The sequence below is a fragment of the Lithobates pipiens genome, unplaced genomic scaffold (assembly GCF_037356315.1).
Source record: "Lithobates pipiens isolate NorthernLeopardFrog02 unplaced genomic scaffold, aLitPip1_a1.2 Scaffold_16, whole genome shotgun sequence".
NCBI lineage: Eukaryota > Metazoa > Chordata > Amphibia > Anura > Ranidae > Lithobates > Lithobates pipiens.
The window spans coordinates 194,977,348-195,001,860 of record NW_027507748.1 but is presented as its reverse complement, the minus strand read 5'-3'; the positions used below and the strand labels follow the sequence as shown (position 1 = coordinate 195,001,860).

Below are 24,513 nucleotides of genomic sequence, written 5' to 3'. Positions count from 1 at the left end.
TTCCCCTTAAAATCAATACCAAAGCTGAAGGGTCTGGTATGGATTTTGAGGGGCACCCCCACGCCATTTTTTTAAAAACTTTTTGGCACGGGATTCCCCTTAAAATCCATACCAGACCTGAAGGGCCTGGCATGGAATTTAGGGGGACCCCCACACATTTTTTTATAAATTTTGGTTTGGGGTTCCCCTGTGGGGAAATTCCATGCCATTTTATCAATGAACTTTTATGTGTATTGACTGGACCGACAATTCATTATAGCCGGCACTAGCGATAGTACTTTTAAATGACTTTTTTCCTTTAGAAATGCAATTTTGCACTCAAATTGTTTACAGGCATACTATAGACACCCCCAGGTACAAAATGTAAAGGAATATTACACTTTTATTGTTTCACTTTAAGCATTATTAAAATCACTGCTCCCGAAAAAAACTGCCATTTTTGAAACTTTTTTTGCATTGATACATGTCCCCTGGGGCATACAGTGATCAGTGCTATAAAAATGCACTGATTACTGTATAAATGTTACTGGCAGGGAAGGGGTTAACACTAGGGGGCGATCAAAGGATTAACTGTGTTCCCTAGTGTGTGTTCTAACTGTGGGGAGGATGGGACTGACTAGAAGGAGAGAGAGATCGATGTTCATACTTAGTATGAACACACAATCTCTGTCTCCTCTCCCCTGAGAGTAAACACACACACAGATCCCGGTTCTCGCTCTGTCACAAGCGTTCATGGGTGCCCGGTGGTCACTGCGCCCGCCAGGCATTTGCATCGGCTTCCCAGGGGAGCCAACCTGCCGCAGTACAACTGCGGCAGCTGGTCGGGAAGGGGTTAAATAATATATATGAATGATACATGTGTAGCATTGACCCCCGAAGGAGCTGCTGGTTTTATTTGGGCTTACCGTTACCTCACTTGTTTGCTTCTCCATCTTGGGTTTCCCGTGGTAGATGGCCCAAAGAATGTGAAAACTGGTAATTAATTTAGAACAAAACAAAGTTTCTCAATAGAGGGTAGAGCAGTGATTCTCAACCAGGGTTCCATGGAACCATAGGGTTCCCCCAGAGGTTGCTAGGGGTTCCTTCAGCATTGGGCAATTTCTGCCTCTCAGATAAGTTCCCACTCACACCATTGATCTTTTTAGCTACCTATAAGGAGGCAATTCTTCCCAATGACCACAAGTTTAAGGACCATTCTTCCCACTGACCATCACACTAATATATCATGAGTTGTAGATTTCTAATTTTTAGAAGGGGTTCCCCCGAGACCAGAGAACTATTTCAAGGGTTCCTCTGTGTTGAAAAGGTTGAGAAAGGCTGGGGTAGATGGTTAGGAGTGAGTTCAGGCACTTAGATTGCAAGATGAAAGTCTTGAGAGAAAATCCAGAGAATAAAAACTGTTTCACAACTGGATTTAAAGTGGTTGTAAACCCTTACAAAACACTTTGACCTACAGGTAAGCCTAGATTAAGGCTTACTTGTAGGTCCAAGAAATATCTCCTAAACTTATACGGTTTAGGAGATATGTGCTCGAAGACAGGCACCGCTGTCTACGGTCCATGCCGACGTAGACAGCGGTGCGCAGGTGCACTGAGCGTGGCATCGTCAACGACAAAGATGCCGCGCGTGTCGGCTCCCGTGCGCATGCGCGGGAGTGACGTCATTGCGGCTTTGCCGAATGACAGCGGCGGAGCTGCGAGACCCCACCGAGAAGATGGATGCGCCGGACTACAGGGGACAGCGGTGACTTCGCTGGCTCCTGTGTCAGGTAAGGGACACATAATGGACTACTATGCAATGCATAGTAGTGCATTATGCTTTGCCTTTGCAGGGAATGAAAGAGGAAGTAAACCCATTAGGGTTTACTTCCTCTTTAACAACCCCCGGATAGACCTCTCTCACTAGGCCTAGCAGCCGGTGGGGTGCTCGACAAAGTCTCTGCAAGAGGCTTGTGAGATACACTTGAGCGTTACTGAGGGATGTGGATAAATTTAAAGAACTGACATACGGTACCAGTTTCTCTCAGCCGATCCAGCTTGCGTCCTTCAACTAAGCCTCCAGGCTCCTTCAGAGAAACCAGCCTTGCGCACAGTCTTCTCCTGAAAAAGTCCTCCTCTGGGGTTCTTCAGTTGCTGGGCCTCTCCCAACAGATGAGACGCAACCAGACCATCCTTGAATCAGTAGGCCCCAAAATAAGCTCGGGCCTGTCCCTGCAGTTGCGTCGCCTCGGGCCAGCCGGCCCCGAGACTCAGGATGCATAGTTCCGCATCCCAGGCCAGGAGAGCCATGGGGCTGGGTCAGGAGGACCACCAGAACCAAACAGACAGAAGATTAAAACCCCCGCCAACGTGGCGTTGGTACCTTAAATACTACCCCCCAGAATGCACAGCAGGAAAACACTCCCACTGGGCTGGTTCTGAGAGATAAGTGGCATTCAATGCACCTAGCTAGATTGCGTTTCTACTCTTGCTGGCGGTGACAGCAACACCTGCGGTCAAGGAGAACCCAGTGCAGCCCAGCTGGACTGGTACTGAAACCAGAAATTTTGAGACATAGTCCCGAAGCTCAACTGTGGCTTGAGGCAACTTAACTTTTCAAAAACAATAGCGCCTGCTCGTCAGCAGCCAGCGCTATATATGTGTGAGACTTTTTTACATCGTAACCCTATAGCGGGGATCAAAATCCAAAAAAAGCACCTCTGGGCTTTTCAGGGGCATAAATTAGGCATATCATTTCATGATTGCATATCACATTTTTAGAGGTCCTGCAGCATCAGGACAGTAGAAAGAACGAAAAAATTACCACATTTTGGAAAGCAAACACCCCAAGGTATTTTCTAAGAGGCATAATGAGTCTTCTGAAAATATCATTTTTTGACACAAATTTGGGGAAAATGTGGAAAGAAAATGAAAATGTATTTATTTTCCACTAAGTTGTCAATTAATAGTATATTTATAACATACAGCATAGGCATAGTTAGAATTGCGTTCCAAAACCAAACACATTCTACTACTTCTCCTAAGTATGGGGATACCACATATGTGAGACTATTTCACAACATAACCACATAAAGGAGGCCCTGGAATGGCAGGACAGTTTAGAAATTAGATGCATAATTTATGCTATTCAGCTATCCATCACCCAGCTGCCACCAGGCCCATAGCATTGATCTTCCAGCACTGCAGGGGTTGACATTAGCCATTGTGAGTGTAAAAGAGTTGCCCTGATCATGCCCCTTTCTTCTGCCTCCTGTGTTCTTAGAACTCATACTACCTTTTCCAGCAACTCTTTCACACTCACAGTGGCTGATGTTAAACCTCAGAGCACCATAAGAACAGCTTTGTAGAGAGGGCCAGGCAGCAGTAGGGAGAACATTTCTACATTATGCCATTAGCCAGCTGGATATAGGACACGTCATTATGTTTCTGATGCTGTAGAGCAAAAAATATATAACTAAACTTTAGCTTTGAATGATTGTCAAGGTTGTCTCGCTAGTTATACCAAAGTTGGGTAAAAAGAACAACTTACCAAAGTATGTCAACCACCATGCTTGGAAATTGCATAGAGCACCATCGAGTAAAACCTCATCCTACAAGAGAAAACAAATGGACAATCATTTTTGTATTTTTAAATGCAGTTAAAGTGGACCTGAACTCAAAAAAGTAAAGCTTTTTTTTTTTTTAGGGAATATTTAAAAATGTGAATTATGCCTAACAAGTAACCTGGAAATTTTAACTTTTGTCTTGATCTCTTTCTGAAAAATAACAGTGCACATCCTGTGTCTTCAGCCTCATAGCTGTATATCTGCAGTGTGAGATCTCAGGCACTGCACTTCTAAACGCTATCCTCATGAGATTTGGTGTAAGATTGGATGATGTGACGACAGTGCTGCTCACTGTTCTTCTGAGAGAGCTGTACCTGAGAACCTGCAGTGTGTGCATCTTCCTTCATGTGGATTGATGATTCCTACACATTTGCTGCTGCTGCTTTATTATTCCTCCATCAGACATCAGAGTGGTAGCTCTGACAAGAGGATCAGCTACACTATCAAGATGACCACCTCCACATAGTGACACAGTGTTGAATGAGGTCCATTTCTCTTTGATTGCCTGTTATTAAACACATCTTTCACAGTTCAAATCCTCTTAAAAGCATTTTTATCAAGGAATTGTATACAACTCCTCATATGAGGCATACTAGTTTGTCAGTATGTGTATACAACTCCTCATATAAGGGATACTAATTTGTCAGTATATAATCCATTTATTAAAAATGGTGGACACTAATGCCTTTGTAAATACTATTAGTAGGGGATAATTTAAAAAGACTTTATTATATATATATATATATTATATATATATATATATATATATATATATATATATACATATATACACACACACACACACACATACATACATATGGGTTTATTTACTAAAGGCAAATCCACTTTGCACTGCAAGTGCACTTGAAAGTGCAGTCGCTGTAGATCTTAGGGCAGTGATGGCGAACCTTGGCACTCCAGATGTTTTGGAACTACATTTCCCATGATGCTCCACTACACTGCAGAGTGCATGAGCATCATGGGAAATGTAGTTCCAAAACATCTGGGGTGCAAAGGTTTGCCATCACTGTCTTAGGGGAACATGCAAGGAAAATAAAAAACAGAATTTATGCTTGTACATGATTGGATTATAAAATCATGTCAGATCTTCAAAGTGGATTTGCCTTTAGTAAATCAACCATTTAGTGTCCTTTTTATGGCTTTTCCTCCCCTTTATTTTTGCTTGGTAATCCTGTGTGTAGCAAGGCCCCCTTGGGGACTGCTTTTATTTACCTGCCCATCTGCATCACCAGAACCCTGTAAACAAACATTCCAACTCACTTGACACTGTGGGTTCAGACATCATTGCAGCACCTTTAACCACTTCAATACAGGGCATTTTCACCCCCTTCCTGCCCAGGCCAATTTTTAGTTTTCAGTGCTGTTGCACTTTGAATGACAATTTTGTGGTCATGCAACACTGTAGCCAAATACATTTTTATAATTTTTCCCCACAAATAGAGCTTTCATTTGGTGTAATTTGATCATCTCTGCGTTTTTTATTTTTTGCGCTATAAACAAAAGAAGAGCGACACGTTTGAAAAAAAAAAAACAATATTTTTTACTTTTTACTATAATAAATATCCCAATTTAAAAAAAAAAACACGATTTTTTTCCTCAGTTTAGGCCCATATGTATTCTTCTACATATTTTTGGTAAAAAAAATTGCAATAAGCATATATTTGATTGGTTTGCGCAAAAGTTAGGCCCCTTTCACACATGCGGACATTATATCCGATCCCCATAGAGGAGAGCGGAGAGCTGACAGGGCGGTCCCTGCACAGTGTGCGAAGACCGCAGTGTCCGCCGCCGGCTCAGCGGGGACAACGGAGCGATCCCCGCTGAGCGAGCGGATCATTACTGATCCGCCCCGTGTGAAAGGGGCATTATAGAGTCTACAAAATAGGGGATAGTTTTATGGCATTTTTAGTACTTTTTTTTTTTACTGGTAATGGCAGCGATCTGTGATTTTTTTTGTGACTGACATTGCGGCAGACATACCAGACACTTGACACCATTTTGGGACCATTCACATTTATACAGTGATCAGTGCTATAAAAATGCACTGATTACTGTATAAATGTCACTGGCAGGGAAGGGGTTAATACTAGGGGGCAATCAAGGGATTAAGTCTTTTACCTAGGGAGTGATTTTAACTGTAGGGGGAGGAGACTCACAAGGGGAGGAGACAGATCGGTGTTCCTCTGTACATCGGTCTCCTCTAACCTGACAGGACGTGGATCTGTGTGTTTACACATACAAATCCACAGTCCTGCTCTGTTATCGGGCAATCGCGGGTGCCCAGCGGACATGCATCAGCTCCCTCTTGATGCGGCGGGGGCACACCCCCCAGATGGCCGGGAAGCCCAGGACATCATATGATGCCCGCCCAAGATGGGAGATCCCTCCTGTGGATGTCATATGATAATGGGCAGGATGTGAAGTGGTTAAGTAATAAGACAACACTCTTATTTAAAGGATAAGCAAGGGTAAGCAAGTTAAACATCAATTCTGACAATACTGATAAGAACCCAGGCTGGCCTGTTCAATCTTTTACCCTAATGAGAGATAACGCTAAACAAAAATGGTATGAGAGCCCTTTATGCAGCAATGACAGAATGTCCCTGTTGCAGGTCTGATGGTCTTCGCCAACAGTTGGAGCTCATTAACTATGTCCAATTAGGTTTAGTAACAGAGGGTGTAGTATAGCTTATGATGACTGTAGCTAAAGATGCCTATGTACAGTGTTTGAATAGAAATGCAGTGAAGTGTTTCCAAGGTAAAGCTGTCTGTACAGAGTGTCCCAGTAAAACCACCAAGGAAAGACTTGCAAAGGTGGGCAATTGCCCTCTCACCAACAACCAGGCCGAATCAACAACTTGCAGATTGCAACCCCCAGATTGCGAAACATGGAGCATGGGTTGCTGTATGGTCAAGTTGGTGCTGGTTAGATGTCCCATGAGCAGCAGGCAGCGCTGGACCCCTTCTTGGTCCAGTAGGAATAATGTACACCCGCGTGGTAGGCTGCGACCTCACTCTCCCTGCACAAAGAGTTCCCTCACCATGAGGCCCGGGAAGAAGAGAGCCCTGGTGGGTCTCTGGTTTCTTTTATAGCTCTTCCCAGCAAACTCCCTGATGGTAGCAAAGATCCCTGAGATATGTAGTCCAGGCGTATAGTCATGCAAGGGAACAGCCAACTGGGGGGAACTACAATCCCACAATTCATTTGTTTGGGCTCACAAATATGATGCCAGTTTAATAATCCTGGGCACGAGAGGGATGTTCCGGTTCGAGCTCCGGTTCAGGAACAGTCTCTCGTTCTACTTCAATGATGAGAAAACCAGGGATCTCTGGCACATTGGATATCTCACTGGGTTCCATCTTGATGTCCTCATTTCCTCTTAATGGGTGTAAATCTAACACTTCAACTTCTGGTAGAGGAGGACATGTCTTCCTCATGGCAGGCATCCCTTGAGTGGTGGGATTGTCTTCCAGAGGGGAAAACCATAACCAATCAAGAGCTAATTCCTCTTCATTGCTCTCTTCTTCAGATGGCATGGGTTGACAGGCTTTTCTGGCACTAGGCCTCAGAGTATGGGACTGATAAGTCTCTTGACATGAAGATGGGGGTAATCTGACAGCCTCGGATATAGGCAGCTGATGGTTTCGGTGCCAAATCTTCAGGGGCCCAGTCTTACCCTTAGGCCAAATATGGTACACAGGAAGTCCAGATAATCATTTACAATGTGCGGTTAAGAGCGTTATAAATCAGCCAGTATATGCTTCCCAGGCACCCCTAGGTTGCATAACACTTGATCTCCGGTTTGTAGATCCTGCACCCTCACTCTGAGATCAAAGTTTTTCTTGTTCCTCTGTTCTCTGGTGGTGGATGCTTCCTTGGCTTTCTCATAGGCCATCTTCCGATTCTTACGGAGCCTGTCAACATACACCAGGAAGAAGGCCTAAGAGGTATGATCTAACAATGTTAGAAACTAAAAAACTAAAAATTGTGTACACCCAAAAGGCTACCTGCTTACAATTATTAATCATATGAAAAAATAGTACATATAAAAACAGCACAGACCATGTAACACTTCCAAGTCCTATCCCTCCCCCTCCTCCCTCCCAAAAAACCCTACAAACCCCACCAATTCCCTTACCCCCTGGATCAGTGATGGCGAACCTCGGCACCCCAGATGTTTTGGAACTACATTTCCCATGATGCTCTTGCACTCTGCAGTGCACTTGAGCATCATGGGAAGTGTAGTTCCAAAACATCTGGGGTGCCAAGGTTCGCCATCACTGCCCTAGATCTATGAGCTGCCTCCCCAAGGAGCTGAGAATGTGTCACCAACCTCTCACAGAGATGAAACAAACCCCTGGTGACTACACCTGCAAAGATAGTTACTTCAACAATGGGGATTCATACATCCACCCAAGCAGCTGAGAGAGCACTGCACCTTAAAGCCAATATGGGCGAATGCAGTGCAATCTAACAAACAGCTGCACCTGGGAGATGGATGTAAATCTGATTAATGAAATTGAGCCCCGCTGTTAGTTCTGTAACAATACAAAAAAACACAGTAAGTTCTCATCCAGTCCCGAATCTCAGGTAATGGTAAGTGCCTGTAGGTTCTAGACACACAGAGGCAGTGGGTGCCAAGATGATATCCAGCAATCTGCTACGGTATATATCGTTATTGGACACCTCATAAAGAAAAAAAGGGATATTCACTGCTTGCTCCACTTGATTTGAAAGGTGAATGGCATAGAAATAGTCACTACTAGGACATACAGTTGTTCCCATAAGTTTACATACCCTGGCAGATTTTGTTGATTTCTTGGCCATTTTTCAGAGAATATATATAACACAAAAACATTTATTTCACTCATGGTTAGTGTTTGGCTGAAGCCATTTATTATCAGTCATCTGTGTTTACTCTTTTAAAATCATAATGACAACAGAAACTACCCAAATTACCCTGATCAAAAGTTTACATACCCCAGTTCGTAATACAGTGTATTGACACCCTTTAACATCAATGACGGCTTGAAGTCTTTTGTGGTATTTGTGGATGAGGTGCTTTATCATCTCAGATAAGCCTCGAGTGCCTGTAAATTCTTGGGCTGTCTTGCATGAACTGCATGTTTGAGATCTCCCCAGAGTACCTCAAATATATTGAGGTCAGGAGACTGAGATGGCCACACCAGAACCTTCACTTTATTCTGCTGTAGCCAATGACAGGTCGAGTTCGCCTTGTGTTTTGGATCATTGTCATGTTGGAATGTCCAAGTACGTCCCATGCGCAGCTCCCTGGCTGATGAATGCAAATGTTCCTCCAGTATTTGATAACATACTGCATTCATCTTGCTATCAATTTTGACCAAATTTCCTGTGCCTTTGTAGCTCACACATTCATTGCGGGTGCTGGATATCATCTTAGCACCTGCTGCCTCTGTGTGTCTATAACCTACAGGCACTTATTACCTGAGATTTGGGACTGGATGAGGACTCACTGTGGTTTTTTGTATTGTTACAGGACTAACAGAGGGGCTCAATTTCATTAATCAGACTTTACATCCATCTCCCAGGTGCATCTGTCTGTCAGATTGCACTGCATTCGCCCATAGTGGCTTTGAGGTGCAGTGCTCTCCTCTCAGCTGCTTGGGTGGATGTATGAATCCCCATTGTTGTAGTAACTATCTTTGCAGGTGTAGTCACCAGGGGTTTGTTTCATCTTTCTGAGGGGCTAGCAGCATAGCCACACATCCTCAGTTCCTTGGGGAGATCCTGGTGAGGCAGTTCATAGGTCTAGGGCAGGGGTGTCCAAACATTTTTCAAAGAGGGCCAGATTTAATGAAGTGAACATACGCGAGGGCCGACCATTTTGCCTGACATTCTTTGAACCATTAAAATTCGGTCTAATTGTGTTCGTTCAAACACTAATACACGGCCCAACAAGAATTCCCTTGCCTTTGTGGCTGTGTGTGTTGAAGAGATGAACTCGGGTGTGTTATTTGGATATACCGTATTTATTGGCGAATAGCACGCACCTTCACTTTAAGAGGGAAGTTTCAGGAAAAAAACTTAAAATTTTAAATAAAGAACTGTGAAGCAAAATAAGGGTCAGTGCCCATTTGCGCGCCCACCATTGCTAGTAATGCAGCACCCACCATTGCCAGGAATGCAGCCACCATTAGCCAGGAATGCAGCCCCCATTGCCAGGATTTCAATCACTATTGCCAGGAATGCAGCCACCATTAGCCAGGAATGCACCCACCATTGCCAGGATTTCACTCACTATTGCCAGGAATGCACCCACCATTAGCCAACAATGCACCCACCATTACCAGGATTTCACTCACTATTACCAGGAATGCAGCCACCATTAGCCAGTAATGCAGCCACCATTAGCCAGGAATGCAGCCACCATTAGCCAGGAATGCAGCCACCATTAGCCAGGATTTCACCCACTATTGCCAGGAATGCAGCCACCATTAGCCAGGAATGCACCCACCATTAGCCAGCAATGCAGCCACCATTTCCAGGATTTCACTCACTATTGCCAGGAATGCACCCACCATTAGCCAGCAATGCACCCACCATTGCCAGGATTTCACTCACTATTGCCAGGAATGCAGCCACCATTAGCCAGGAATGCACCCACCATTAGCCAGGAATGCACCCACCATTAACCAGGAATGCAGCCACCATTAGCCAGGAATGCAGCCACCATTAGCCAGGAATGCAGCCACCATTGCCAGGAATGTACTCACCATTGCCATCAGTGCAGCCTTGGAGGGGACATGGAGGGGGCAGGACAAGCGCCAAAGAACAGGAGAATCTCCTGTTTACACAGGGGCCTCTTTAATAGAAAGTCCTGCCTCCTTTGATGGACAGAACAGTCATCCAATGGCAGAGATGGGACTTCCTATTACAGAGGCTGCCGTGTAAACGGGAAATACTCCTGTGTGCACGGCACTCGTACAGCCTCCTATCTCCGAGGCAGCTGGACTATATATCTTTTGTGGCCCCGGTGCTAGGAGATCGTTGGGGACCACAAAAGATATATATGTTTATATAACCAGACGGGCCGTTCAAAACCGGACCGCGGGCCGCGATTGGCCCGTGGGCCGGACTTTGGACATGCCTGGTCTAGGGGGTGAGGGAATTGGTGGGGTTTGTAGGGTTTTCTGGGAGGGAGGTGGGGGAAGTATAGGAGTAGTGATGGACGAACGTTTCGCCCGGCGGTCGTTTCGCGGCGAATTTCCGACATTCGCGGTCCGCACGTTCGAACGCCTTTTTCCGTCGTTCGCCGCGGCGGACTTACGTGTTTAATGTATACAAGAACTTTAACCTTTGGTGACACGTTTATCATGTGATACAGGACAGCCAATTGAGACATGACAGCACATGGACACTTGGACATTCCCCCTAACCTATAAATACACCCGATCCGGTGGCCATTTTACATTCTTTCTTCTGTTACGATAGGGACAGGTTCCTGTGTGGAGTAGGGAGAGATAAACCACTAGCTATTTGGTACACAAAAGTTCTTTTCAGGACTGGTATAGGTGTTAGGTGTTGATAGGTTTGCTGTGCTGCTGATTCTTGCAGCAGCCTGAGTGTCTTTTGTTAGTTTAGAGAAAGGGAAAGGACGGTGTATGCTACAGGGACAGCCAGATTAGTCTTTCATCATCATCATCATCATCATTAGCTGTTACTATCAAGGTCCACAAAAGAGCTGTTCCAGTAACCACTAATCGTTCTCTTTTTTTGCCAATTTGTATAGGGACAGGAAGGAAGCAGTGTTGTCAGGCAGTGAGGGTAATTTTAAAGACTTGCTGTTATTATTAGTTCCACAAAGGTTCTTTTCAGGACTGGTATCAGTGGTACAGTAATAGGCTTGTACATGTATAATATTCTTTCTTCCAAATATAGAAAGGATATTATACTTGACTGCTGCCCTTCTGCTGCAGTCTGCTAAACATTCACAACTCACTTGTTCCACAAAAGTTCTTATAAGGACTGGTAACTTGGTATAGGGTGCTACGGTACATAGGCTTGAGTGCGGTACAGTCTGCTGTTCTGTAAGGACCGCTATCGGTCCACAATAGATAGGGTTGACGTGCACCACTGCTGACCGCTGCCCTATACTGCAGCAGTCCTTCAGCGGTATAGGGACTGACGTACAGTCTGCTAATCACTAACACACAACCTGCTTGTTCCACAAAAGTTCTTATAAGGACTGGTAACTTGGTATAGGGTGCTACGGTACATAGGCTTGAGTGCGGTACAGTCTGCTGTTCTGTAAGGACCGCTATCGGTCCACAATAGATAGGGTTGACGTGCACCACTGCTGACCGCTGCCCTATACTGCAGCAGTCCTTCAGCGGTATAGGGACTGACGTACAGTCTGCTAAACACTAATACACAACCTGCTTGGTCCACAAAAGTTCTTATAAGGACTGGTAACTTGGTATAGGGTGCTACGGTACATAGGCTTGAGTGCGGTACAGTCTGCTGTTCTGTAAGGACCGCTATCGGTCCACAATAGATAGGGTTGACGTGCACCACTGCTGACCGCTGCCCTATACTGCAGCAGTCCTTCAGCGGTATAGGGACTGACGTACAGTCTGCTAAACACTAATACACAACCTGCTTGGTCCACAAAAGTTCTTATAAGGACTGGTAACTTGGTATAGGGTGCTACGGTACATAGGCTTGAGTGCGGTACAGTCTGCTGTTCTGTAAGGACCGCTATAGGTCCACAATAGATAGGGTTGACGTGCACCACTGCTGACCGCTGCCCTATACTGCAGCAGTCCTTCAGCGGTATAGGGACTGACGTACAGTCTGCTAAACACTAATACACAACCTGCTTGGTCCACAAAAGTTCTTATAAGGACTGGTAACTTGGTATAGGGTGCTACGGTACATAGGCTTGAGTGCGGTACAGTCTGCTGTTCTGTAAGGACCGCTATAGGTCCACAATAGATAGGGTTGACGTGCACCACTGCTGACCGCTCACCTATACTGCAGCAGTCCTTCAGCGGTATAGGGACTGACGTACAGTCTGCTAATCACTAACACACAACCTGCTTGTTCCACAAAAGTTCTTATAAGGACTGGTAACTTGGTATAGGGTGCTACGGTACATAGGCTTGAGTGCGGTACAGTCTGCTGTTCTGTAAGGACCGCTATCGGTCCACAATAGATAGGGTTGACGTGCACCACTGCTGACCGCTGCCCTATACTGCAGCAGTCCTTCAGCGGTATAGGGACTGACGTACAGTCTGCTAAACACTAATACACAACCTGCTTGGTCCACAAAAGTTCTTATAAGGACTGGTAACTTGGTATAGGGTGCTACGGTACATAGGCTTGAGTGCGGTACAGTCTGCTGTTCTGTAAGGACCGCTATCGGTCCACAATAGATAGGGTTGACGTGCACCACTGCTGACTGCTGCCCTATACTGCAGCAGTCCTTCATCGGTATAGGGACTAAGAGTTTTGTCACAGGGTCATTTAAAAAATGACAGGCAGAGGAAGAGGCAGGCCCTTCCGCAGGGGTGGTAGGGGTAGGGCAGGAGCAACAGGCTTGAGCCAAAGTGGGAAGTTGCAGAAGGTGCGTTCAATTACTTTAAAGGATGCACCAGACTTGGTTGAGTGGCTCGCTCAGCCTTACTCTTCTGCACCCTCCTCATCCTCTCGATCTGCACCCTCTTCTTCACTCTCTGCTATGTGCACCCCCAAAGACACTACCACCAACAACACGACCACCACCACCACCACCACATACCTTCCGCTTGAGTCACTGGAATTATTTTCCGATCCATATCAAGAGGACATTTCTGATGCGCAGCCACTCTTGGTATTGGATCAGGAAGAGGAGGTAGCAACAAGCGCTACTCAGCAGTCTGACGACAGTACCCAGATCAGCCCAAGGAGGAGGTTGGTCCCCGGTGTTGCTGCCTACTCCGAGATCTCTACTTATAGCGGTGGGGAAGGTGACGTTGATGATGACGTGTCTAGTGATGTCACGTGGGTGCCCACAAGAGAGGAAGAGGAGGGGAGTTCAGAGGGAGATATGGACCAGCAGATAGGGAGGAGAAGCAGCAATGACTTACATTGCACAGCAGGGACAAAGCAGACTGCAAATGTATCAGGAGCGAGTCATCGACCATGTACGGTCACATCTGGCGCTCCCAGGACACCGGCACATGGCTCCGCAGTGTGGGCTTTTTTTAACGTGTCCGCTGCTGACAATAGCGTTGCCATCTGCAATCTTTGCAGTCAACGCGTTAGTCGCGGTAAGCCCAATACTCACCTAGGGACGACCGCCTTAAGAAGGCACATGAGCAGCCATCACCGAGCCCAGTGGGAGCAACGGAACACACAAAGCCACACTGCAGGCTCTCACCGTCCAGCCTCGTCTTCTACTTCTCCTTCTCCTCTCTCCTCACAATTGTCCTCCACTCCACCTTCCATCACGCCAAGCTCACATTTTTCTGCAAAAAGGCAGGCTTCCGTGGGCCTAATGTTTGAGCGTAAAAAAATGATGACGCCGGATAACCCTCTTGCCCAACGGTTGGCGGCTGGCTTGTCAGAACTCATAGCCCGCCAACTACTGCCATATAAACTGGTGGACTCGGAGGCCTTTCGCAAATTTGTGGCCATTGGAACACCACAATGGAAGGTCCCAGGAAGGAAGTATTTCTCAGAGAAGGGCATCCCAGAGCTATATGGCCATGTTCAGCGGCAAGTGAATGTATCTCTGGCACACAGTGTCGGTGCCAAGATACATCTGACCACAGACACGTGGTCTAGCAAACACGGGCAGGGAAGGTATATCAGTTTTACTGCCCACTGGGTGAACCTTCTGACGGCCGTCAAGCATGTAACCCGTGGCACCCGTGTAGATTTGGTTTTACCGCCACGGATTGCATGCAGGCCTGACTCTTCTTCTCCTCCTCCTACTCCATCCTCCTCCCTCTCCTCCTCAGCTGCCTCCTCCTTTTCCGCTGCTAGCGTCTCTTCCGCTGCACCGCCCAAGCTCCCCAGAACCTATTCCACATGCCAGGTGAGACGTTGCCATGCCGTGCTGCGTCTGTTGTGCCTGGAAGCAAAGAGCCACACTGGCCCGGCACTCCTTTCAGCTTTGCGTTCACAGGCAGATGAGTGGCTAACACCGCTCAATTTGACAGTTGGTAAAGTGGTGTGTGACAACGGTGCCAATCTGCTTAGCGCATTGAAACAGGGCAAAATCACGCACGTGCCGTGCATGGCACACGTCTTAAACTTGGTCGTGCAGCGATTCCTTGTCAAATACCCTGGGGTCCAGGACATCTTGCGGCAGGCAAGGAAAATCTCGGCCCATTTCAGAAGATCTTACACGGCCATGGCTCGCCTTGCTGACATTCAGCGGCGACACCATCTGCCGGTCAGACGTCTTATTTGCGATTGCCCGACGCGATGGAACTCAACCTTCTATATGCTTGATAGGCTGCTCCAGCAGAAACGTGCAGTTAACGTCTACCTGTATGAACTCTGCGAAAGAAACGGTTCTGGGGAGCTGGGTTTTTTTTCACCGCGCCAGTGGCTGCTCATGCGCGACACATGCAGACTTCTGCGGCCATTTGAGGAGATCACCAAACTGGTCAGTCGCAGCCATGGCGCCATCAGTGACATGGTACCTTATGCCTTCTTTCTGGAGCGTGCATTGCGTCGTGTCATTGATCAGGCTGTGGAGGAGCAGGAGCGGGAAGATGAGGAAGTCGCAATGCTGGATGAATTCCCAGGGGGGGCTACTCTATCTGAGACAAGTCAACAACAGGAGTCTGATGAGGAGTCAGAGGAGGATGGTGCCGGGGCGGATGAGCAGGAGCAAGAAGAGCATGCTTTAAACCTTTCTGGGATCCCTGTTGTGCGAGGATGGGGAGAGGAGAATGAAGAGGACGACATTATCCTGGATGATGAGCAGGAGCCAGGCCACCACACCGCTTCCACTTTAGTGCAAATGGGGGCCTTCATGCTCCAGTGTTTTAATAGGGACCCCCGTATAAAAAGCATGAGGGTCAAGGACCAGTACTGGGTGGCAACGTACTTAGACCCCCGGTACAAACACAAAATGGCGGAAATGTTACCGCCGTCGCAGAGGGCTGTCAGAATGCAGCACTTCCAGGCCTTGCTTCGAGAAATGCTGCATTCTGCTTTTGCGTGCGCTGGCAGAGGAGCAATTCCCACTCCCAGAGAAGGATTTGCGGGTACCAATCCAACAGCGCCTGCAAGAAGAGGCCGGTTTGAAGATGTGTTGGTGACTTCGGATATGAGGTCATTCTTTCAGCCGACCCATCGACAGGTGTCATCCGGATCCAGCATCAGGGAACGCCTAGACCGTCAGGTGTCCGACTACATTGGGTTAACGGCCGATGTGGACGCTCTGAGGAGTGATGAACCCCTAGACTACTGGGTGGGCAGGCTTGACCTCTGGCCAGAGCTTGCCCAATTTGCAATCGAACTGTTGGCTTGCCCCTCATCCAGTGTCCTGTCCGAAAGGACGTTCAGCGCAGCAGGGGGGATTGTGACCGATAAGCGTACTCGCCTAGCTCACGACAGTGTTAACTACCTCACATTTCTAAAAATGAATGAGGCATGGATCTCGGAGGAATTCAACACATGTGACCAGTAGACCATGTATATGTCTATAAACTATTTTTTTAATCAAGCACACAGACCTTCTTAATTCATTTGGCTCACTTCCTTGACCCAAAAAAGCACACCGTACTATATGCCCCTACCCTCCTCTTTGAAGAGGTTGAGCGGTGTCATATTTCTACTGGGGCTGCTTATGATATCCCTGTGCTGTGCTGACTTCCTCCTGGGGGTTCTTATTATGAAGGGATCACACTATCCCTGTGCTGTGCTGACTTCCTCCTGGGGGTTCTTATTATGAGGGGATCACACCATCCCTGTGCTGTGCTGACTTCCTCCTGGGGCTGCTTACGGTGCTGCTGTCAGTGCTGTATGTCACGGTGCTGCTGTCAGCGCTGTATGTCACGGTGCTGCTGTCAGCGCTGTATGTCACGGTGCTGCTGTCAGCGCTGTATGTCACGGTGCTGCTGTCAGCGCTGTATGTCACGGTGCTGCTGTCAGCGCTGTATGTCACGGTGCTGCTGTCAGCGCTGTATGTCACGGTGCTGCTGTCAGCGCTGTATGTCACGGTGCTGCTGTCAGCGCTGTATGTCACGGTGCTGCTGTCAGCGCTGTATGTCACGGTGCTGCTGTCAGCGCTGTATGTCACGGTGCTGCTGTCAGCGCTGTATGTCACGGTGCTGCTGTCAGCGCTGTATGTCACGGTGCTGCTGTCAGTGCTCTGTATTACGGTGCTGCTGTCAGATGCCTCTATCACGGTGCATGTGTCATTCCGGTATGTCACGCTGCTGGTGATCATCTCCTGCACCCTCTTCTTTGCCTACCCTGGTCCCTGACCTTCCCTCTCCTCCATTGCCTTCATTAGCTCCATAGTCCTGAATTGTTAGAACAATTTCCCAAATAAAATAAAAATGCTTGTAGTTATCGATCCCAAATTCACCTCATACATGTATTATGTCATTGTCCAGATGGTGGGACTACGTTTTACCCCCTAATAATTACCACGTGGCCGCAAATTCGACATGAAGGTTTGCAAAGTTCGCCTCCCATTGAAGTCAATGGGGCCCGCGGCGAACGTTCGGTTTCGCGAACGTTTGGGTCCGTTCGCATTTCGCTTTCGCGAAACGTCCCGTCGGAAGTTCGTCCATCACTATATAGGAGTGGGAAATGTTTGCTACATGGTCTATGCAGTTTTTATATGTACTATTTTTGCATACGATTAATAAATGTGGGGAGGTAGCCTTTTAGGTGTACACAATTTTTAGCTTTTTAGTTTCTATGGTTATTTGTTGTCTTACACACCCTGCCCCCATGTTGGGCAGCACCATCCATCTATCCTTCAGGTTCCCAGCTTTATTTTTATTTTTCCTTTCTCTTTGAGCGAACGATGTTCCAAAAGCCAAATCCGCTGGTAAACGAGCTTCTCTCCCAAACATTAGTCTGTAGGGGGAGTACCCATTAGAATAATTTGTGGTGCTATTATAAGCATGAACTACTGCAGCTACATGGTTTCCCCAATGCTGTTTTTTTCAGAGGGAAGTGTTCCCAACATATTCAGCAGGTTACGGTTGAAACGTTCAGGTTGCTAATCTCCTTGAGAGTGGTAAGGAGTATTTCTGGATTTCTTTATACTTAAAAGTTCACATAATCTTCTGATTAGTTTGCTCTCAAAGTCCCGACCTTGGTCTGAGTGTAGGCGGTGAGGCAGCCCATAATGAAAGAAAAAAGTCTCCACTAGGGTTTTTCCGACAGTACTGGCTTGCTGGTCCTGAGTGGAGAAAGCTTGGGCATAGTGGATGAAATGATCTGTCACAACCAGGACATTACTCCATCCACTCAAGTCAGGTTCCAGACATAAGAAATCAATGCACACCAACTGCATTGGTCCTTGACTTTGGAGATGGCCCACTGGGGCTGCCCTGCCTGGTAAAGTCTTTCTCTGAATGCATCTGATGCAAGAGCGACAGTAGCTTTCCACCTCAGCTCTCATGGATGGCCAAAATAATTGATCCCTGACTAACTTGAAGGTTCTGTCCGGGCCTAAGTAACCATGATCATCATGAAGGGTGGTCAACACTTTTAGTCAGTGCTTTTCAGGGAGGAACAGTTGACTAATGCCCTCTGTCTCTTCAGATGGGCTCCCTCAATGGAACTATTCAGCAGCATCTGAGGATCCCAGACGGATAGCGACTTCCTCATAAGATTACCCAACATGTCTTCCAGTTGGTCCCGCCTTATATCTTCTCTTGTCAACCAAGGCGATTCTTGGCTGCGCAGTTGTGTCAAATCACAGTAATATTTTGGCACACCAGGAGTGACTCCTACCGCTTCAGCTCTGATTTCCCCTCTGTGCTTATTGCTCAACTTCTTGACATAAAAATAAAACTCCTACCAGGGGCAAATGGACCCAACTCTTCTGACCAACATTTGAGGTATGAGGTCTTCGGGAAAGGGCATCGGTGTCTCGATTTCCCACTCCTGGGTGGTATTTCAGACTGAACCGAAATTCAGACAGAGCGGTCAACCACCAATGTCCAGTGGAATCCAGTTTGCTAGTGGTCAGTGGTAAGTGTCAGAAACCATGAATGAGGCTGAGACAGAAGTACAGTTAAATCACACTTGTTTAATAATAAAAGTAAAAAGAACAAACCTAGTCAAAACATAGCCAAAGTTCAGTAACTGGAACGGATAGTCAGCCAAGCCAGGAGTCAGGGATCAAAGTTGTGGAACAGCAAGCAGGATCTGTAGCCAGAAGGGATGTCAACAAAGCCAGTCTTTAAACAGGAACGCAGGAGATGTTTCTTGTGATGTGACCAAAGCGAAGGCAAAGCTCCTCTGGACTGGATGGCTTAAGTAGGCAGGCCTGATGAGCAGGATCATTAACAGCTGGGTAACTGTGGAAAAATGGGAGCTGGTAATTAGCCGACAGCTGAGCGGCCAGCTCAGAGAAGGAAGGGCTGAGTCCAGCCCCGACAGTAAGTTAAAGGGTTATTATCTGTTTTCATCACAAAGTTGGCCACGTACAGGTAATCACACAGATTATCCACCACAGCCCACTTGAGGGCCAAGAACTCCAATTTGTGTACAGGATAGTTCTTCTCAGGAGGGATGAAGCTGCAGCTCACATGGGCTTCCCTCCGACTCTTGGTACAGCACCCCTCCAAGGCCATCTCTGCTGGAATCCACGTGCAACTCATAAGCCTTGGATGAGTCCACATAGGCCAGCACTGGTGCTTCTACAAAGGCTCCCCTTCAGGCGTCCAAAAGCCTTTTCACACTTCACCGACCATTGCTCCTGAATGGATTCATGTGGCCTCCTGGGACCTCCCTTCTGGGCTTTCTCCAGATCCCCTTCAATCCGTTTCTGTAAGAGTTAATTCGATGGTTGAGCAATCTGTGAGAGATTCTTCATGAGCCTCCTATAATAGGAGCAGAATCCCAAAAATACAGTGATGATGATCAGGCAGGGCCAGGAAGGGATGGCTTCTAACTTCTGGGGGTCAGTAGCTATCCCCTTGGCTGAGACTACATGCCTGATATATGCGTAACCAAGGTCTGGTAGTACTGGCATTTTTGTAACGACAGTTTCAACCCCTCCCTGTGCAGCCGTTGGAAAACTTTCTCCAACCGAGCTTCATGCTCCTCCAACATCCTGCCAAACATGATGTCATCAAGGTACACTATTACTTCTACCAAATCCATATCCCCCACCGTTTTCTCCATCAGTCACTGTAAAGTGGCGGGGGCCCCAGCTAATCCTTGTGGCATTATGTGGCTAAACCTTGTGGCATGATGAAGGCCGTCTTTTCTCGTCATCCGGATGTATGGGTATTTGGTAGTATCCACTCATCAGATCCAGCACACTAAACCACCTGGCCCCGGACAGGCATTGTAGGGCCTGTTCTATGTGGGGGGTTGTGTATTGATCTGGGCTAGTCCTCCAGTTCAAGGTTCGGTAATCAATACACATCCGGAGGGACCCATTCTTCTTTCTAACTACCACAATTGGGGAAGCATAAGGACTCCTAGACTCCTTAATCATCCCTGACTTTTTCAGTTCAACCAGCTGCTCTCTAAGATCTTCCAGATCACACAAAGGGATTCACCTAGCCCTTTCGCAAAAAGGCTTATCTTCAGTTAGCCGTATTTGATGTTGAGCACTCCTGGAGCACCACACAAAGTCATTAATGGAGAACATGTTCTCCAATCAGGCTAATTGGGCTTTAATCTCCTCCCATCTTGAGGGTAGATTTGTGCAATGGACAGTGACCTCTAGATCATTCCCCATCACGGGGTGGCAGCACTCACTTTCCCAATCACCATCCGAAGCTTCAGACAAATTGGGTGACCGGTGACGTTCCTCACACTGACAGGGATTCATCCCCCACTTCTTAATAATGCCCTAGTGGGTATGACCTCCAGTACCAATTCTATTCCAACATCCTCCTCTGCTGACTCAGCTTCCACCAACACATAAGGGTCCGGCTGGTCCCAGGATAGCATAACAATAGCTTTCAAGCATGCACTCTCACCTGGCTGCAAGACCCTTTTGTAAGTGTCCAATCGCCACAGTCTTCCTACTCCTTCCACGGGGGCTTTCTTCTCCTGTAACACTTACTGAAAAGCCTGTTGCAGCTGAGGGTGGATCTTCCCTACTGGGGTGCCCTCTACGGCTAGTGGAGTGAGCAGTCCCCTCACAAGATTGGTGTTGGTGCCTATAAACAAATAATTTTGGCCTGCCCCAGGAGGTCAGGGGTAGACTACAGCCAATATGTCTAAAGTCTCTGGTTTCCCAGCCAGGGAGGTATCAAAGGTTATCTTGATGGGTATGTATCCATCATATAGGTATTTTTGGGCCCCTATGCCCCATATCTCTAATTTCTTAAGTTTACATAAAGGGATGTTTCAAATACTTGTGATAGAAATCTCGGCATAGCAACGTCACTTAGGCTCCAGTATCCAACAGGGCTTGGGTATAGATTCCCTCTACTTGTATCAAGACTATAGGGGAGGGCCCCACTAAGTTCTTGGCAGATTTCCAATGGGTGACTATATAGTTTGTGCTCTAATCAGTCTCTTTGGAGGTGATGGAGTTGGTCTAACTACAGGCTCATAGGGTGTGCATTGATTTCCTGCCTCCGACTCTCCTTCCTTGAGGGTTTAGTTTCTGTTGTTTTCCTTGGCAAGTAAAGCGGAAGGGTAACAGATATCTTGTGTCTTTTTTTCTTCTTAGGTCTTTCCTTTGGTGAGAAGGGGGAAAACAGCAGATGGCTTGCATCCCTTTTTCTTAGATCTTTTCCTGGCCTTGGAGCTCAGTCTTCCCTTGGGACTCTCAACTAGCTCCTTCACTGCGGTCCCCTGAAGTTTCCCACCGGTTTTGGGAAGAGTAATTTCTATAAGGCCTTCAGAAAGTTCGGGAGTAATTGGAAGCTGATGCCAGCCTTGGGACATTGAACCCGAAAGAGTCCAGCCTCCCCACATTCGTAACATCTCTTCTCTCGACCTTGGGAGAATTTTGACTCCCCTTAGCGAGTCCCTTGTTCTTGGACCTTAGTTCGGGTCTCCATCACCAGCATCAAGGCATGATACATCTGAGTTTGAGCTTGAGCGATCCGAGACATTAGTTTGGTTGGCCCCAGTTCATTTACTGGCATATTAGTGTCAGGAATGGCCAGCCCCACCGGTTCAGACACAGTTCCACGGTCTCCGTCTGAGAAACCTATCTCTGCATGAACAGCACGGGCCACTACTTTCTCCCTATTTCTAGCGATAGAGGCCACTTCTCTTGTCCTTTTGCTTTTCCCTTCTAATAGAGCCTCTTCTTCTAATACTTCTCTTATCAATTCAGGGTATGTAGGCACTACTTTGGTACTCTTTAGTAGCAACTTTAATACCACCAAATGATTTGTCCTAGCCCCTTGCAGAACTCGCACAATACTACTAGATAAGAACCCAGCAGACATGATCAAAGTTTCTCTCAAAATCTTTAAAGTTTGTCAGACACTGGTACCTGAAGCCCACCCCACGATATCGCCCAATCAGCCCATATGGAATAATCCTTTATTTTCACACTTTAGAGATTTCCCTGCCGCTGGCAGCTGGGCTGAAAGGGGCTTGAAATATGTCCACCAACTGTACGAGGAGGGGGGATTTAAAACATTCCCAACGTTAAACAGGAGCTGGGTATACCTGAGTCCTGGAGGTTTAGGTACTTACAATTGAAACATGCATCCGAGTCTCAATTGGGACTCAGGGATGTTTTCTTTCAGAATTCTACTTTGGAAGGGGCGCTTGCCCGACCAGAACATGTTAAACTTGTTTCCACTTATTACAAGATACTGAATGAACCTAAAACCACTAGATTACAAATCCTGAAATGACAATGGACGAGGGATATACCTGGGCTGTCGGAAGATAATTGGGAGGAACTATTGGATACTTATTTTAGCACTGCTATCTCCGCTAGAGATAAAATGATCCAGATACGCATATTTCAGATATACTACACCCCTCTACGTCTGTTTCGTATGCGGAAAATACCTACCCCAATGTGTCATAAGTGTGGTAAAGAAGAGGGTGACTTGTTACATATGCTATGGGACTGTGAACAGATAAGACTATTTTGGTCTCAGGTGACCCACTTTGTTGCGATCACTTTTGACCTGCCCAATATATGTAGTCCTAAATGGTGTCTCCTCTCGGTGTTTGAGGAGGTAGATCTTAGTAACTGTCGGAAACAATTTTTGCGTTTTCTACTATATTATGCTAGGAAGACTGTACTATTACATTGGACGCAAACCACAATGATCTCCTTGAACAGATGGAAAGCTTTGATTAATCAGGACATACCAATATATAAAATAACATACGAGACAAGGGGCAGGCCAGGAAAATTTCTCAAAATATGGGGAGACTGGGTAGATAAGATAGAAACGTGTGGATCTGCTGAATCGTGACCTACCATAATATGAGAATGTTGCCATGGGATTATTGTGATCTCAGAGGATTGGGTTGATGCTTTGACCTCAGCCACCCGACTGTCTTACTTATGCGTGCAACTGTTTATTTAAGGGGTTGTTTATTGTTGCTTGGGGGGCGGGGGGGGGGGGGAATAAAAGCAAAACCAGTACACACTTTCTGTATAACTGAAGCACAGGGAAGTTATTACTGTAAGACTTGATACTATTTACGATGTCTTGTTTGTACTACACAAAGATGTATAATATCTGTTTTACCATACCTGTCTGTACCAATTATTACTAATAAAAAAGAAGTTTAAAAAAAAAAAAAAAAAGATAAGAACCCAGGCCAGCCTGTTTAACCTTTTATCCTAATGAGGGATAACGCTAAACAACAATGGTATGAGGGCCCTTATATATCAATTATATATATATATATATATATAAATATATATATATATATATATATATATAAACAGAGCTTTTTTTCTGCCGGAACTTTTCTGCCGGAACTATGACAGGCAGCCCTCTCTGCTCTGACTTGTCATGTATCTCACACTAGCACTGTGCACACAGGGCTGCTGCTTTTTGAGATCTTTGGGTCTCAGCACGGCGACATACAGCTGCCTGTGTTGATTCAAGTGGCAGCTTCTGTTCCCGCCTCTTCTCACATTGTAGCACAGAGCGGGGAGTAGAGAGCAGAGGAGCTCTGAAACTCTGCCACAGGTACAGTTCTCAATCGTCTGAAAACCTCATGCATTACACATGGACAGGAGCACTGGGTCAACATTGGAAGAGGTGAGGGAGTTCTGAATGAAAAATCGGGGGGGGGGGGGGGGGTGTTAAAGTGCTAAAACTAGCGGTGCTTTACTGCTGTTATAGCAGTGCTTTGGCACCACCAGTGGGGCATTTTTAACATCCAAGAAGGGGTTAAAAAGGAGTTAAAAGCGACCACTTAGCGCTGCTTTCAAACCGCTTTTACAGAGATTTGAAATCGGTGCCCATTCATTTCAATGGACGGGGCGGTGGAGGAGAGGGGTATGCATCGCTTCCCCCACCGCCCCAAAGATTCTGCTTGCTGGACTTTTCTTTCCCGTCCTGCAAGCACACCGCTCCAGTGTGAAAGCACTCAAGCTTTCAAACTGAGGCTGCAGAAGAGGCAGTTTACAGGCACTATTTTTAGTGCAAAAACGCCTGTAAAGCGCCTCATTGTGAAAGGAGTCTAAAGCATATACAGTTAGTGACCAAGCGTACGTAATGTATGGCACAGCATGCAGGGTTCAGTGGTGTGAATT

At 46.6% G+C, this 24,513-nt stretch overlaps 1 protein-coding gene across 1 annotated transcript in view; it reads right to left on the bottom strand.

Annotated features, from left to right (window-relative positions):
• Window positions 1-24,513, bottom strand: part of LOC143982287 (cyclic AMP receptor-like protein A) — a 933,494-nt gene that overhangs the window by 685,327 nt on the left and 223,654 nt on the right. The window contains exon 5 of the mRNA XM_077480869.1: window positions 3,529-3,589. Coding sequence (XP_077336995.1) covers window positions 3,529-3,589 — 61 coding nt within the window. The remainder of the gene's footprint in view (window positions 1-3,528; window positions 3,590-24,513) is intronic.